Here is an 18607-nt window from a genome sequence, read left to right as displayed (position 1 = left end):
AAAACGTTATTAATCAGTATTACATTTATCATTCCCTTGCTGACCATTGATGTACCAAGCATCGACAACAATTGTTTGTTCATAGTTGATGCCTATAGATCAGACGTGATTAGACGTTGCTATGTTTATCGCAAGACCAACAACTTCTAGCAGAGATAAGCATTTTTCGACATGATTGTGAACCCCTCAAATGAATCATACGTACAAGGGAAGCAAATAGATACACATGATTGATACGGATGAACCTGCAACATGGAATCTGTTAAAAAATAGAATAAAAATTTACCAGGTGCCAAGCAGTCTAGTGAGGGGCAGAGCATTGTTCAATGTCGCAAAGTTGAACTTGGTCAAATGTTTTCTTACTTCCGCAAGTTGTGTGCTGTAAAACACACCCATCTTACGTCTGGTAAGAAAAAAATATGTCGTATCTAACAATGACTTGGCGAACGGAATCACTGCCCCCTATCATTATACGCTTGAAGGCTTGAGGTAAGTGTGTATCAAATAAAGATGAATCGAATAAAAAATAGCACCATTCATAGGTGCGAGATACCGCGCACCGGTGAGTGAGTCACGCAACATCCTCCCGAGTGATGAAGCATCTTTTTTTTGCCCTACCAACGAAAAGATTGCCGCGATATATGCAAATTTGGCCACCACCGGTCAAAGTCGAGCATGATCGAACGTAAGGTTTCAGGTGCGAAAGACACTGTTTACTCGTCACATTCGCTACGACGATAAGTGTTTATCGATGATTATTCAAAAACAAAAGTTATCGGTACTTGGCTGAGTTGTGAAATTAGTCATCCAATGCCGGTCAGCGTTTGGTGCAGCTGTTATGCAATGGTGCAAGGTTTTTTTTACGATCTGCCTATCGAATTTCGCTCAATTTGCTATTTTTTGCTGCATGATCATTTTGTACGCAAACCATTTGCGAGTAATTACGGTATCGTTGAGGAACATTTGATTCACTTATTGTGCCTTCCAGTGAAATTTGATAGTTGAGTCATTGTTCGTAAGTGTATTAATCCCTTTAGTCGCGGATGTGTTATCTGGTGGTTGTAACTGGGTTAGCGTTTCCTTATCTTTGGTGTGACAGGAGACAGTTATGACACTTTGTAGCTCAGGTCAATCCCGGCACGCTGCAATTCCTCAAGCCATCATGTGTTGACTAATGTTTTCAATACGTTCGTTTCTCTTGGTTGGAACTAAAAACGCTGCAGGGTTCGCTAGTGCAAGTGGTAGAGTTAAGGCCATTGTTGGATGGATTCTCAAGGTAAAATACATTCTTTGCAAGTGTTGCTCTTCCGAAAAGTTCACTTAGTTTTTCGAATGAAGGATGTGACAGTTGAGACAATTTTGCACAAAATCGATTTCACCTTTATCTGGATTTTCCATTTGGTGTAATGCTAATGAGTTTTTTTTTGTAACGACGTTGCTCTTGTTCTCGTTGATGAATTTTCTCAATTCTGTATTGTATCGACCAAATGTTTGTTATTTAGGAGGGCTTGACGAATGTCCCACATCCTCGGAATATCTTAACGCTCTAGTCAGTAGGAATCGGTAGATTTTAGGAGTTGGTTTATAATCTCCTAGTCCTCAATAGTACTGAACTCTTTTTTGTATATTCAAAACATCATCGCTGGATGATTGTTCGGGTATCAGTTTTTTTGGTTATTATTCATGTAGATCGTATCGAGCGAGTCCTTTTACCAGGAATGCAATTGAACATTGGTGTTTGATCGCTTGGGTTAAAATATTTGTAGGATAAATTTCGGTTTGTTTGACTTACAGTACCTAGAATCGCATCGTGCTTGAAGTCAAGAATCCTTCATTGCTATCCTTCGTCTTGACTATGTAGATGTGTCCAAAAACGAAAAGACATTAAAAAGCTCAAGAAAGGTGTCTCCCAAGACATGTCCAGATTAGTACACCGCTAGTGAGTGAGTTGAAATGAATTAATGAATGGGTTGCACTCATTCTACACGGGGAGTTTTAATGACCTTTTTGTTGTTTTATTCAGTTTTGAGTCACTGCATCAAGTCACTGCAGTTTGCCCCCGAAGGCAAAATTACAAGACTATCTAGCTTCGCCTAACTTTCAACTTAAACTGTGAAAGCATGACGATTTTGACCGCTCGTACCGTTTGCAAAAAAATGTTAGTAAGCGAGTTGAAACAAAAGATAACAACTCGTTAACTAGTCGCCACGGTGAGCCATTTAGAGAAAGAGTAAATGTGCGAGTTGAAACGACAACGAGCGAGTAAATTGAAACAAAAATGGCCGAATACATTTTCCAGAAGAATTGCGTTTGTTACTTTTAGTGGCGGTTTAAATATCTCTTTTGAATAAGCGCCAGGAAACAAATGTTTTACTATTAGTTGTTGGATGCTACAGTGTGAAATGTTTGAAGTGTTCGTGGTATGGAAAATAATAAACTAAGGAATCACAATTTTGCACTGTTGAGAGGTTTTGAAATATTTGCGGATATAACGTTCTGTCGGAAAAACAATAAAATGTTGTTTTTTTTTTAATTTATATTTATTTGGATTCTGCAATAGAGTTATAAGCTTGTTAGTCCATATAACATGTGACGACATATTACATATTATCATATTTCCTCTTTAAAATCGTCCTAAAAATCTAAGAATTTAAGAGCAAGGTATGTAAATTGTGTCCAAGTAATAATAAAAAATTGTTATTGCGTAAACGTTGGTAATGAGTAAGTAAAATGAAAGACCTGTTTCTTTAACGTTTTTGTAAGGCACGTTTGTGTAAGGGTGTTGTTTGAATTTTTATATGACTCTTGAGTGAGTCGTTATTCCCATCTCTAGTCCAGGCATGCCGCCAACTTCACCACCGAAACTCGAAACCCCTGTAAAATTTCATGACTGTCTAAAACTAAGCCCAAACTCTCAACAAAAAAAAATCCATTATTCATTTCAAAAAACAATAAGAAAAACTTATTTGCAATTAATAAACTTTGGATTTGCATTTTACGATCAATCGCATTAATATTGTGTCTGGTAAAAGGAGATATAAATAGATAGCAAATGTTAAGAAGCAACGGAAATAATTCCACTATAGGAAATGGGACGCCATTTAACAGTTATAACTAAAACGGAGGCACACCTTCCACCGCAGCACGATATTTGGTACAGCTTCCGTTAAATGCTCGTTATGTTTAGATCATTGCTAACCATTTCCCTTTTGCAGTTTCCGAGCAGTATCGCGTCGTTTGCCCTTCCGCGCACTTTTTCTTCCAGAGCATTTCTTTAAACTGTTTTGTAAAGAAACGGAGATGCCAACAAAAACGTGGCAAAATAATCTCGACGTCTTTTTTGAAAAACCTTCGAAAAACCAGTTCCGCTTTCCCACGCTTCACCTAGGCAACCGTTTGCGTACGGTGTGCGAGAACAGGCCAGCTTTACGCACTATGCCGCAATGGAATTTAACAAACACAAAAAGCACCCGGCTATAACATTCATTACAAATATCAACACAGACTCCGATTGAGTGTGTGTTTGTTTGGGAGAGGGAGAATATTAAGCTGGAAAAAACGCTGCACGATTGAGCTACCTTATTTTGTTTACAGATAAGGTAATCGCTAACAACACGCAGGATAGCTGTACTAGGCGAAGAATGGAAAACGGAAAAAAGGGGCAGGGAACATTTGTTTCTCCTTTGCTGCACTTTCCAACAAGGGCGAACGGGTTTCCGATTCGTGTTGGTACGCAGATCTGCCGTACGATGCTGTTAACTGGTTTGTTGTGTTCACCCATCTCGCCCGCCTGTTGACTTTTGTTTCATACATAAGCTCATTTTCTACTCACTTTTTTATGTAAAAAAAAAAACAAAAACAAGAAAGATCCGTCTGCCTGGTTTCATTTGCCAAAAACTTTCGCTTTGAAGCTGACGCTCATGTTTGCATGGCGTTTGTGTAAACGAGGTTCGTCATATTTGTCGTGGTTGGTTCTGGTTCGAGATTTTTCACCTGTGTGCTAACAAAAAAGGAAACAACCAGCTGGGATGTTTTCCCAAACATGCTGCTGATTGCGAGTTGATTTGGTGCTAGGGAAAGCACCATTTTGCACGGGTGACCAGCTCGCTCTCGGTTACGTGATAATGATCCGCTAGCAACCGATTCGTAACGGCAACCGATCGGTTGAAATGCCTCGCAATAGGTCGAGTTGTTTGACTTGGCCGTGGCGTACGTTTGATGCCGGTGCTGAAGTTATTACCCAGAATCACTAAATGTTTCCATTGCGCGGAACGATTCTTATCGTTGTTTGGAAACTTTCGCAAAGGTAAAGGTTAGATTGCTATTGGCCCTCTGCCTCGCATCGAGTAAGACGTTCGGGAAGTTGTTGTTTTTTTTTTTTGGCAGGGAAAATGATGTTTATCTGTGAAACACCAGGCGCCTCCATGAAGGAAAAGTTCCTTGCAAAGTTTCATCAAAATCAATGTTTTATTATGGCAATAGATAATCAAGGTGCTCAAGTATATAATTAAAGTTTGCTCTAGTTAATTGAATTATTATTTACAATCAGTTTGTGGTGCTGTTTTTATCAAAATTGTTTGCTTTTAGAAGAAATTATTATTGTTTACTTTAATAACATTAGTTTTCGAATATAATTGACTGAGAGTACTTAAATACTCATCAGACACTTTTTACGACATTGAATATTAAGTATCGTAAGAACGTTTTGAATAAAACAAAACCAAAAAACTGCAGACAATTTACAAAAAAAGCGACACCTTCAAGCAATTTTACAGCCAAACGAATGCTCTTTTTCCGAATCATTTTACCTATTTACCCCGCCGCTTTTCCCCGTATTGCTCTTGCATACAATTTACGTTTACCTTTTTTCCCCCCGACTCTCACCGCAAAAAGCGTATCGTAACCGGAAATGTTACCGTTTGCGTCCACCAGGCAGTTTGTGATCAGTATTCTTCGTTTTATTGTTATATTGCTCGCTGTCCGCTTTAAACATCCCTTCGCTCGTTCCGGTCTTTGCGGTTGATAAAAGTAGGCTTTGGAATGTGAAAAGTCAGGGCAACAAAAAAAAGAACATTTCCCAACAATTATAAGAAGTTCGCGAATGTTTTTGAACCCGCTTACAGGAAAAAATGTCCTGAGTATTTAGTGTGTGTTTTTTTTGTTGGGTTTGTTTTTACTATTCCGTTCAAAAGTCCGTTCGTTTGGTGTTGTGGTCATCAAAATGTTTTTTTTTTTTTTTGTTAACAAAAATCCTTTTTTTCTCTTTACAGTGTGAGAAGAAGCAGCAGCCGCATAATGCCCACCGTTGGAAGTAATAATTAGCGAAGAAAACTTCTCCATCCGCCAGACGTACGGCTTTGTTTGTGTCCTTTGTGGGTGGTCCCGACGAAAAAGGGATCCGCTCAAAAGCTCAACCACAACCCGGTACCTTCTGAGAAGCGAAGATGATAAGTTGGTGGTTTAATCGATCGGAGACGGAAGCGGTTACGGGCTCGTTTGCGACCGTGTTCTAGCGTTTTTTGGGGAAGACTTACAAATTGATTTGTTAAAGAGCCCTCCGATACAGGTCGAACGGTAGACCGGTTTGGAGAGCATTATAAGCCCATTGTAACCTTCATCGCGACAACCAGCCCACTAGAAATCCTCGAACAACTAGAAGCACGTAAGGAAAGTACCAGCACGGCACGATGGGAACCGAGCCGGGGACGACCAATTCCTCCGGTTCGGGTGGTTCCGGTTCACGTGGAGCCAAAAAGCGTGACTCGTGGCATACGGCTCCCGGCACCAACGGAACGTCCGGCGATGGTGGACGCGATGAACCGCCCGATTCCTCTGACACGGCAGGGTTGGCCGGTGCTGGCCCGAAGGAACCAGCCTCCAATGGAAATTCAGCTACGACCAAGACAACGCACCCGGCTGCCACGGAGACAGCACAGATTCTTCAAAGTGGCAAGGAGCGCAACCTTGTAGTGGCGTTAACGGGCGAACGGCGCCGTGAAACTTGGAGTCAAAAGGCGGAATTCTTGCTGGCCGTGATTGGATTTGCGGTGGATTTGGGCAATGTGTGGCGCTTTCCATACATCTGCTACCAGAACGGGGGCGGTGCATTTCTCATTCCGTACTGTATTATGCTGCTGTTTGGAGGATTACCACTGTTCTACATGGAGCTTGCCTTGGGACAGTTTCATCGGTGCGGTTGCCTCTCCATCTGGAAACGCATCTGCCCGGCGCTGAAAGGTAAGTAGAAGCTGTGCGTTTTCATTAAATTCTAATAAAATTGGACGCAATAAGGACAAGTTATTGTACATAATGAAGAAACCCTCTTTGGAAAGCAATTTTTACCGATTTACGATGGAAAATCAAATTTCTTTAAGATCTGAAGATATTTTGTTTCTTCTAGTGGCTAGCCACCCACCCTATTTTATTTTTTGTTATTGTTCAATTGATTAAATTTTATTGAGTAGTTTATTAACACGTTTCTTTTATTGGTTTTTAGCTGTTTAAAATTTCGTTGGTTTTATTTCTTTAACATTATTTTTCAATATCGAAAACAGCTCTATAGTTATGTTACACACTGTATCAAACGGGTGTAGAAACATTTGCCTTGAAGTATGCAATTTATGGGACAACAATGTCTTATTCTAATTTCTTTTGAACGTTGAATATTTGAGATTTAAAACACATTTTAAAAAACCACGTTTTAAATCGATTTTCATAATGAGTAAGAAATTGTTTTCTCAGAAAAAGGCATTCATTTCGAAGGAAAGTTTATCAAAATGGCATCCAAAGTTAATGATATTGCCATTTCACTAATTAACCCAATCGGATTGAGGGACTTTAGCATTTCAAGTTTCATAATTTGTCCACTCTTTCTCACGATCCTTCCGGGAAGCAGGTGTACAAATAATTCAGAATAAAAGATGCTTTATAAAAATTAGGTTTCTTGAGGACAATCTTTGTTTTGTCGGACAGGTTGTTTAGTATTTACCCTCTTTTATCAGAGCGGTTTGACTGTCCGTCGAGGAAGATATGACAGCATAGCAGGAATCGTACTCCCTGACATCGTACGTGACAATTCAACGTTCCAATGGATCGATCCATCGAACCTGGGCCTTACAGTTTCGCTTTTTTTTTGGTGTGTCAAAAGGGAAACGCGAGATTTAAGAAGATCGCTATCGGATATTATGCGAACAATCAAGCACCGTAGACAAATCAGGCAAGTTGGGTTGATTTGTTAAAAGGAAGTGAATAGAAACACCGTCGTCTACCGCACAAAACGAAGTAAATAGGCGAACATTAACACACGACGCATGTTCAGTGGCACGCAGACACAAATGCACGTGCCTACGGTATAATGGTTACAATTGCTCTTCCGTTTGCGCTAAGCGGATCGTAAAGCAGGAAGGAAGGCAGAATAGGAAACAAAAAAATGGAGCAAAATCAAGAAAATTTCCACCCGTCGTCACTAACCGCTCCCAACACACTCGACATACGGGAAATGCACGAGGATGAGAGTTATTCCACCATTTAGATGATTTCCCTCGCTTTGTCTGCGTCGAAGCTCTATCGAGATTTCGATTCTTCGATTGCATGCTGTACTTGCTTTGGGAATCTTTCTGGGGTGGGTGAAAACCAAAAGATTTCCACACAGCAATGCAGTTCATTGAGTAAGAATAAACGTGTTTTTTTTGTTATTTGGCTTTGTTGTAGATTATTGCACCTCTTTAGCATCGTCCTAATAAATCAACAAATCAATCGCACGTCGCCCATCAACCTTAGTACTCTACTCACTCCACATTCCGTTGAACATTTGCCGTAGGATGTGGGATTTACCTTAACCGCTTTGAGCAACCACAGCAACCACATATCCGTCGATAGGTACTTTTTTACATACGCTCTTCTATGCGGTCGAAGCTGCTTCAGAAGGATGATCCTCGGATAGCAAACGAAAGCGCTAGCTATGATACCGGATTATGTCTGATTTACGCGAGGGTTTTTGAACAGAATATCGATCTAGCTGTAAGTAAATGTGAAAAATCACTTGTAAAGAGAAATGGTGTGAAATGTTCCATTTTTATGTTATGAGGCAGGCAAGACGTAACGATAAATGTATATGAAAAGCGAGGAATAAATATTATATGTTCCACAAAAAAGTATGTTTTCTTCTCTGCTCTCGCGATATACGCTCATTGACACGATTATTTGAATCTTTATCGATTAGTAAAGAGTTAGCAAGGCTAGTCTACAAAATATGGTAGATAGTTTTCTCCCATCCACGTTCTACGGTTCACTACAAGCACATACATATTTTTTGCTTAATCCGCCACCTGAACTTGCAAGATTTGATTTCCACACCGTAGGAAAACTGTGCACGGATGGTACTCACCATTTACAGCAAACGCAAGCATGGCAAACGTCAGTGAAGAAAATCGGCCCCGTGTACATTACACCGTCACGGCAGCCAGGCAATAAAACACGTCCATAAACATTCGCTGAAAGTAATTTGAAATGGTAAAAAAGCGAAACGAATATCGGTAGTAAACGCACGGTACAACAACTTGACAAGTGCTAACGATTATTGGTTCAGGTGTGTTTTTTTTTTGCTACTCCATCTTCTTCGCACGGTTGTTCGCGCGGTTGGTGGGTCTTAAACATGGTTCTTTTTTTTTAACCCTCGCTGCGAAACTCCAATGCAATGGTGGGTACGATTGGTGGAATTGGATTGGAAAGCTTAACAGCGGTGCTTCGAGATGTGAATTGTTTTAGCAGCAAACTTACTCTTTTTATCTATGTCGGGCATGCAACCTGTTGAGGGTGTTTCTTGTTTCTTGCGCAATAGGATTTTATTGCCGTGGTTAATAGTTGGGAAATTTAACGTTGGATTGGTTATCTCAAGGTATTGGGATAAATATGAAGAAGTTAAGAAACAGTGTTACTACGTGTGTGTTCACGATTATTGTAGCTATCGAGTCTAGGTGACAAGCGTATCAGTGGTTTGAGACATATCAAAGGCATAAAAATTGAAACAATGCAAACAATTTACGGGTTCTACAATGGCAGAAGAAGTTCATTTGATTATATATAACAGTTTTATGTGAACAAAATCAACAACGCTAAATCAATAACGCAAGAAAAAGCATTTCTCGTTGATATTGTAATAGAAATGATGGTATTCATTAATTTAGTAACTTGATTGGCTGTTACAAATACTTTGGTACTCTTGTCCTACTTTAGAATATGTCCGAACCCGTTTCCTGGTTATATATCTTAGTCTATCGTCTCCGCATGCCCCAATGTTCACTGTAAAGGGCCTATAGGTTGAGTTTCAGGAATGATGGTGCTGTTGTCCCATTGATGAAGCTGATCATTAAAGTGACTTTCCATTGTATTCCAACATATACAGAAATAAAAAAAAATGTTCCGCTATCTTAGGATAGTGCAGAGGTTATTTCTCCCACGATTGTACTGGTATTGGAACATTGAAAGTTTGATAGAGATACAACAGCATCATATTTATTCAGCGAAGAAATTATATCCCATAGGTAAGAACCTATAACCTGGGCGGCCTGATGGCATGATTGTAGCGGTGCCGGTCTTCACACGAACGGACCGGACCAAAATCCCATCCGGACCAATCCCCCGTACGCAGGACTGACTATCCAGCCATGGGTAAATAAAGTCACAGAAAGCTAGCAATGGCGATAAAATAAATATAAAAAAAGATAAGACAAGATAAATATAAAATAAAGAAATGGCGATGAAGCCGCTAAAGAAGAAGAAGAAGAACCCATAAGTTCATAACCATGCAATGGCCTAGAACGACAGTCCACCTCGAATTGGGATAGTTTGAAATGACTTCAAAGGTACGATCATCAATAAATAAATCGGTAAGCTTCTTAACATTTGAGCTACCAAGCATTATAAGCGTTTTTCATTGATGTTTACTTAACATTAGAACTACCAGGTCTGGCATTGTGACTGGTACGCTTTATCTTCATCACTATATTTTTTGGAGTAAAACAATTCTACCATAGTTGAGGTATGACTTTTACATGACTTTTCTGTAGTACGAACTCATAAATTTATTAATACATAATCCAGGCCTCCAAGATTGTTTCTAAAGTGACCATCAATAAAAAAAACGCTTAAAATGCTTGCAATTTTTAATTTTGGATGTACTTTGGAGCAGAAATTGCTTGATTCTATTTTTTTTCTATGAGTGTTATCTATTCACCTACTTACCTTCATTTAAACTCCAGAACCATAGAGACTCATACATAGTCTATTATAATCTTGGACCATAACGAACATCTTGATAGATAGTGAACGAAAGAAAGGTGAATTGGTTTTTGTCTTCTGCTTACATGATTCAATTTACTCCTTCTTGGTCATGTGTCATATTCTAGAGATTGACACCTACCTTGGACTATGTTTGGCTTTGTTCTATGACTGTGTTTCGGACGTGTGGTATTAGTTGAAGGATCCTGTGGAGATACTTTAATAGTCTCGATTGTAAGGCTCGTGGTTTTGTAATTAAGCAGTGAATATTCTTAACTTAATTAATATTAATATTGTTGTACCACGACGTTTATGAATCTCGAACACAATTTGAATAACTTATTCTGCTTCTTCGTTTGTTGAGATTTTTCACGATACGGCACAGTAATCCAGCTTCCTAGGCCTGCCTGCGTTAATTTGACTGACTGATTCGATTTGAATTGTGACTTTGCTTACACAAATACTTTCAAATATGTATACCGCCAACTTTGGCCATATGTCCCACAAATCGAATAACAAAATTTGCATACCCTAAATAGCACGATGCAGCGAATTTCTCCAGCAGACATGAGATTTTTGTAATATTACATTTTATTTAATTATACCATGGTAAATTGCAGAACGCAATGCAGTGTTTTGTTGAAATTTGAACTATTTTAATAGTAGGTATGTATACTACTTGAAAATCGTACCGTTGTTTATGCATTAAACTGCAGAGAATACACCTTGATTATTGTGGTTTGCTGGTTATATCTTGAATATTTTGTTTTCTAAATTAAACTTTGATGGCAATTTTCCTGCACAAACCACGAAGCAAGTTCAAGTGCAGACAAACTTTGCACTACCGTTGCCCCAGTAATCAGTAACCCATGTCTTACTGCACGATCCTATCCCGCGGAAGTCCATATAGCCTAGACGTAGCCTTAAAAATGGATAATAATTTGAAATTGTTTTTGAATAGACAATTTAGCATCCATTTATACTTCGAGCCGGAGCCCAACAAGCCCACTGCCGAGTCGTGCTACATCTTCGGACGCAACTCGTAACAGTCTCCCGTGCGCCTGTTCCTGTTACCGGTGGTAAGGTATTGATTGCGGAGATTGAGAGTTGGCAGGAATTAGATTAAATTTTGCCACCCTTTCATGCGTTCCATGCGCTTCTGGGCCGGATGTGTGAAATTTAGACATCCTCCCGGGTTGATGAGCAGCTACTCGAAAATCAACGTCCGATGACGAGTGCTTCTTAGACGGGCGCACAATCGAGTTCTTGTCTGGCGTACGGTAAAGGGAAGATATTCGTCATGCTACTCGACCTAAAAAAGTTCTAACCGTTCGAAATAAGCTCATAGCTCGTATGAAGGATACAGCTTGATGTGTTAAAAATTAATTTCAAACATCTTTAAGATGATAAAAAACGTGGAAAGCATGTCCACTACGAAGGAAGCATTTCGCTAAGGATTGCCATTGAGAGTAGCGAGACAACAAGTGACAATTTGCTCGTTTACAGAAATCAGTGTCTATCCTAAAAGTGCCCCTATGACGGTGCACAAAAACGATGTTGGTAACGAACGGCTCTAGCGATAACGTCACAAACAATGCCTATTTTATCGACTTCGGCAGGGCGTACAAGGCGTGCTTGCCAGTGTGTTCGGCTCAGTCCATGTCCACGAAGACGATGATGGTTGAGCTTTCGCGTGGAGAAATTGTTGGATTTCAACTGTTGGATCAGACTTTCATAAATTATGAACTTACACACCGGGAATGACAAAACGGGGTTGAGAATGGATATGGCTAATGTTCATGCGGGTTGTGAGTTTGCAAATTAATTTCCACCACGGTCACCGACTTCCGGGCGAAAAATACTGGAGCTGCAAAAGGTTTAGTATTACTTTCAGCGAGGGTGTGTCCGTGAATTAGTATGAGTGTATGAGATTTTTTTTTATGTTTGTTTCTACACTTCCCAAGTTGTCCTTCGTCATCCAGCTTAAAGTGGGACGTTTCTTTTGCGAGTTGTTACGAGCAATTAATTCACCCATAAGCCTCGGAGCTCTAAAGGAAGCTAGAAAGTTGGCCCATAAAAAAAAAACCCGTGTCTTTGCTCGGTTCTGATTAATTGTCAGAGACTAGTATTGATCGAATGAGGGAAGAGCGTAGAATCATCATTTGGATAGTACCATTCCGGTCTCAAGAGGACCGGCCCTGTGCGCAAGTGGCCGGTCAGTCCATTTTGTGATTACCATCGACTACATAAACAATAACAGAAGCTTTCCATTCCGCTCCATTAACATTTTGTCAACTAAAGACACATCGGAAGGCGCACAATGTGAGACGATGACTTTGATTTTGTGCCTAGTATTCCACTGCAGGTCTTCGGCCATGGCGGTAGGCTCGTCTTGAACAATCGAACTAAAAGAACCATGACCGGGTAACTTGTTGAATCGTTGCATTTCGATTCGGATGTGCCCCCAGTGGGAACCCATTGTGGCAACCGACGGACAAGCAACAAGTGCCTAACCACTGGTTGTAAACCGCCAGCCGTAGTAGAATAACCGTACCGTACGGGAAAATCCCACTCGGGCTAAAAACTCCGTGGTTTAGAAAGGCGGTAAATGTCAAAAGATACAGTGTGAAATGGAATCAAGCCGTAGAAGGAGCAGGGACAGAAACTTTGCGCCACCCGAAGGGGTTTACTTTGCCCTAGAAAGAAGGACGGAACGACACTCGAAAAGTACGTAAGTGTTTACCGTTGACTAAGAACACTATACGGCGAACTAGAACATGCCCGAACCGCAAACGAAATGTGGGGAGGAATCGTGCATTGAGTTGTAAGAATGAAATAGATAAAGCGTGTGCTTGTGCGGATTGGTGAGGAGAATTAAATCCATTGTGCACACTCGTAAATACTGTTCCGGACAATACGGGGCACATTCTGACCTGGGAATCGGGAAAAAAAACCCCATCCGGATTTAATTTTGTGTTTTCGTACCTTCTTGTTTGCGGTGAGCGAAGTAAGTTCGTGGGTTAGTGACGTTTTCGATGGTACTCCGTAACCGGATGGCACGATAAGCCGAAATGAGTTTCACTAGGCCCGATATGTGTTAGACCTGCCTTTTATATGGGACTTTAAATTATTGGCTTTAAACTGGAAAAGCCTTTTATCACAATTTAACAAATTATTTTCGTTCATTGATGACAATTGCGTAAGCGTTTATTGAGATAGACATCGTTTATTTATCGCTTTTAAAGCTGTTTCGGACCTACGATTAGTTGTACATAATTTTATGTGTCAGGAAATTGTCGCGCGTTTTGGCTTCAAAAAAATGGACAGAATGGATATCCAGACCAAATTGTGACTGTAATGACCCAAATCCGAATTGTGGTGTACGGATGAACATAAAATCAGTGCTACCGTATCCGTATCGGTGTTTCTGATTGGGAAATAATTCGTCTCCGTAAATGACTCCTCAGGGTGCACATGATTCAGTTCCTGTACGCCCTGTTTGCCTCCCGGCTAGGTCAACACGGCCTTGCGGGTAACCGACTTTAATGGCACGGTAACACGTTTTCGTCGGTTCCGAAGCCCGGTCTCCGGTTGTCCAACGTACATGTTCACTTACCGGCGAGGGTGTACAATAAATCGGACGGACGCTCACCATCGTAAATCACCTGCCACCGATGCTATCCGATTTTATGCGTCACTGACCAATAACTCAATCGGATGTAGTAATATATTTTAAAATATCATCCCTTTGCCGTTGGGATGCAAGTTTACGATTCTGTTGGATCAGTCCTTACCTTCCGTGTTTGTGCCACACTTAATCGAAGGATTCGTTTTCCCCTTTCCGCCAAACAGGTGTCGGATACGCTATCTGCCTGATCGATATCTACATGGGCATGTACTACAACACCATCATCGGTTGGGCCGTGTACTATTTGTTCGCCTCGTTCAGCTCCGAACTGCCCTGGACCAAGTGTGGCAATCCGTGGAACACGGAAAACTGTTCACCGGTCACTGGACGGGTCAATGCAACGATCGTCTCCACTACCACGGCCGTACCGACGATGACGACTACGCTCATGTCATCAATGACCACGAATGCAGCGTCGGCCGGTGTGACACTGGTTGCGTCTGCACTGGGCAACTCGACAATGGCCACCACACATCCCAACTACTATCAGCATGAGCAACACCTGCTGTCCAGCACACTGCCAACGATGCTGTCGAATCTGACCACCAGCACCATGGCGACAGTGGCAGGCGTTGTCAGCAATGGGCCAGCCCTGTCCAGTCCGGCGAGGGAATTTTTCGAGTAAGTAACTACCGAACAATAGAGCAATGTTTACGATTGGAAAAGCCATTAAAGGCATGTTAGAAATGCACACCGTGCCTGCCATATGAGTACTAAAACTAGGGAAAAAAATAAATTTCTTGCTTTGAGATTGATGCGACATCTGCCTCATTGTTTCTTGTGCTACGGGAACGAATTCGATAATGACGATATGAAAAAATGTAGCCACATTATCATCATCCGACACTTTTCCCCTACAGACGGCAGGTATTGGAGCAGTACAAATCGAACGGACTGGACTTTATGGGGCCGGTCAAACCGTCGCTCGCTCTGTGTGTCTTCGGTGTGTTCGTGCTGGTATACTTCTCGCTCTGGAAAGGGGTTCGTAGTGCCGGGAAGGTGGTATGGGTGACGGCACTCGCACCGTACGTCGTGCTGCTCATTCTGTTGGCCCGTGGTGTAACACTACCCGGTGCCGCCGAGGGTATTCGCTACTATCTAACGCCACAGTGGGATAAGCTCAATAATTCTCGTGTAAGTACACTCCCGTAGTACAATGCTCTCTTGCAGCAAGGTGCTTCTTTTCAAATCTTACACCAATTTGCAGGTATGGATCGATGCGGCCTCACAAATCTTCTTCTCCCTTGGACCTGGTTTCGGTACACTGTTGGCCCTCTCGAGCTACAACAAGTTTAACAACAACTGCTATCGAGACGCGCTGCTGACGAGTAGCATCAACTGTCTCACCAGCTTTCTGGCTGGGTTCGTTATATTTTCCGTGCTCGGATATATGGCACAGGTGCAGAACAAATCGATCGAGGAGGTTGGCCTGGAGGGCCCGGGCTTGGTGTTTATCGTCTATCCGGAAGCGATCGCCATGATGAAGGGTTCGGTGTTTTGGTCGATCATCTTCTTCCTGATGCTGATCACGCTCGGCCTAGACTCGACGTTCGGCGGACTGGAGGCGATGATTACCGCACTTTGCGATGAATACCCACGCACGATCGGACGTCGTCGAGAGCTGTTTGTGTTGATCTTGCTTGGACTGATCTACATCTGCGCGCTTCCCACTATGACATACGTGAGTATATCTTCTATGTAGTGTTGGACAAAATTCATTTTTTTTCTGGAGTTGGAATATTCCTGCGTACGGAGGATTGGATTGGATGAGGTTTGATTCCGATGTTGACTCTGATATTAAGTGAAGCGGAACTCCGGAGTAATTTGGTGTCGCATCCGTAATTGATACCGATTTTTCGGCTTCATGGTAGAAGTGGAGTCTTGAATCTTTTTCGGATTTCTCTTCTAACCACTAAACAAGTTCGACTCAGCACCGAGAGCCTGATTTCGGCATATTTATTTAGCAACAATCGATAAACAAATTGATTTTTGTTGTTTATGTGGTGTTATGTTTACGTCGATGTTGTTATGTCGAGTCCGTTCTTAACTGGACAGGACCAGACCAAAATCTCATTTAGACCTATCCTCTGAAGCAAGGGCTGAATTTCCGGCTATCTGTTAAATTAAGTCTAGTGAACCAGCAATGGCAGGCCTTAGACCCTTTGGAGGTTGTTGTGTCGATAAAGAAGTAGATAATATTAAATATGTAATTTCGGGTTCAGCTATTTCCACCGTTTAAGTCTCCTCTCCTTGAAGAGACAGCTACTTCATTCCCGCAATCAACTGTTCTAACAATTCGAATTCGTCTCAACTCCATCCAAATCACTGAACCTTCAATTAATTACCGTTTTACACAGTTCCGATGGTCAAATGGTCATGTACATATACAGAGTTAATAAACAGAATCAAGCAAGGGAAATAATTGCATTTGTAGTCGTATCACAGTTCAAGGCGGAAAAATCAAGAAGATGGCCAAAAATGGGCCTTTGCGGTGTACATCAAAAGCCGATTGCGAGCAGTTGAGTTAGAAATAACAAGTACGAAACCTTTCAATCGTTTCATGAAACATCGAGAAGATAAAAGTGATAGACTTTATAAAGAAAGGAGGAGTTTTCACTCAAGTTCAATTGAACGTGCAGCATCGATGGTGGAAGAAAAGCTTCGCGAAGGACTCCACAAAGCGCAGGATGCCACCGAGTCTATGGTGTAAGTGGGATGGGTTGGCATTGATGGAAGGATCTGTTCGTTTTCCCGCAGGTTGTTGCACAGATAATGACCCGATGGTGGAAGAAAACGAAAAGACAAATAAAAGTCAATTTGATGGCCCGGTTGTACCATTCTAACAGTTTTGCTGGCCTAGATTCCTAGAACTGTTTCAATCGCGAATGGTATATGGTGGACGGTATAGGAAGTGCCGGGCTATGGCCATGGAAAACACTCTATCGGTATGGGCCGGCATTCTCACAACATTTGAATTGATAAGTAAACCTGCTCTTCCGCAACAGGCCATTTGCACACAGCACAACCAATGGTCGGCAAGTGATAAATAATGTTCCGGAGTTAATTCAATCACTTACGATACGTGCCGACAGCATCGTGAAGGGAGGAAGCATCCACCGGTGGGGGGAGATGGACATGTTTTTATGCATGAGCCAATGGAGAACCGTTTAAACCGTCCTCTTGCGGTAAGGTATCGCTTGTGTTGGATGGACACGATTTATCTCGGAACAGTTTCTTCTCGCGCCTCTCGTGCACCTTCGCTGGTAGCTGTGTGTCCTAGATGCAAGCGTCAAAGCGTACGGAAGGATAACCTTTTCCATGTCATTGCACTAGATATGTATCTGTCCGGTATGTTGGTATGTCGGTTGGCTACATTTAATCCCGACAATTCGCTAAATGTGCGAGCACAGCAACGCATTGTACGAGTTAGAAACACAATTTATGATTCTTTGAATGCTTCGAGTAATCTTAGACCAATCATTGTTTATAATGTTATTAAACATGTAATTTTGCAAAGACTTTAATTAATTTTTCGATTCATTTTTCAGGGTGGCGTGTACTTGGTAAACTTTTTGAACGTGTACGGGCCCGGACTGGCGATACTGTTCGTAGTGTTTGTGGAAGCGGCCGGCGTGTTTTGGTTCTACGGTGTGGAGAACTTTTCCGCCGACATCGAGCAGATGTTGGGCAAGAAACCGTCACTGTTTTGGCGCATCTGCTGGAAGTACATCAGTCCAACATTTTTGTTCGTAAGTGTTTATTGTTCGCCTTTGCTTTTCTTACGTTTTATTATAATGGAAATACTTTCGGTTACAGTGCATATTGATATTTTCGCTGCTCGGGTACGAGGAAATGCTTGGCGAGGAGTATGAATATCCCGAGTGGAGTGTGGCTGCTGGTTGGGCATTAACGCTGTCATCGGTCCTGTGCATCCCAACGTATGTGATTTATAAATTTTTGAAAAGTCCGGGCAACTGTGAAGATGTAAGTATAAGTATAATGTGTAAGGTGTAGGTACTAAACTGATTCAAAGGTGTACCTTAATACCCCGACAATTGTTACTAAGTAGTAAAAAATGTGGTAGAGTAGCATAATAATGTAGTAATAGGCAGGACTTATTTAGGTGATATTTTATATATATTAGGCTTGAATCTATGATATCATAATCTTGGGGTATGAAGTTAACTAATCGTAAAAATAAATAATAGTATTGTTTATTTCTTAAACGAGAGCGACTGGCTTTCGTGGCAAGCTTCATCCGTATATACACCACATGTTTAATAACTAAATTTTCCGCTTAGTACCAAAGTTCGAGTAGCCAATATCTGATTATGTTGCATCAATTTCTCATGTTCTTGTAGCGCTTGAGACGCACGTTCAAACCAGAACCGTTGATACCGACCGCTATTCCCGGCCAGCTGTATACGGGCACCGCCGTCTGACATGATTGCGCGGAAGAAAGCTGTATGCGGCGCGGTATCTTCGTGCGCCTCGATTCACCAACGAACTCCTGCTGTTCCCCAAACGTCACCATTACCGTCGCTAACCATGATCGTCGTTGTCGTAGTAGTAGAAGTAGTAGCGCTCACCGTTGTAATCGCGAACGTAGCAAAGGCTGTAGAAGAAGCATCAGCAACTGTA

The 18607-nt window shown here is 41.6% G+C and overlaps 1 protein-coding gene across 1 annotated transcript; it reads left to right on the top strand.

Moving 5' to 3' along the window:
- Nucleotides 1-5687: 5687 nt before the first annotated feature.
- Nucleotides 5688-18408, top strand: LOC128719551 (sodium-dependent serotonin transporter). Its single transcript, XM_053813177.1, has 7 exons — nt 5688-6237; nt 14131-14587; nt 14827-15100; nt 15174-15647; nt 17515-17715; nt 17783-17950; nt 18328-18408. The coding sequence occupies exons 1-7, from the start codon at nt 5688-5690 to the stop codon at nt 18406-18408; spliced, it is 2205 nt and encodes a 734-aa protein (XP_053669152.1).
- Nucleotides 18409-18607: the final 199 nt, after the last annotated feature.

The sequence above is a fragment of the Anopheles marshallii genome, chromosome 2 (genome assembly GCF_943734725.1).
Source record: "Anopheles marshallii chromosome 2, idAnoMarsDA_429_01, whole genome shotgun sequence".
NCBI classification, from domain to species: domain Eukaryota; kingdom Metazoa; phylum Arthropoda; class Insecta; order Diptera; family Culicidae; genus Anopheles; species Anopheles marshallii.
The sequence above is the reverse complement of the archived record's forward strand: the minus strand, read 5'-3'. Positions and strand labels throughout refer to the sequence as shown.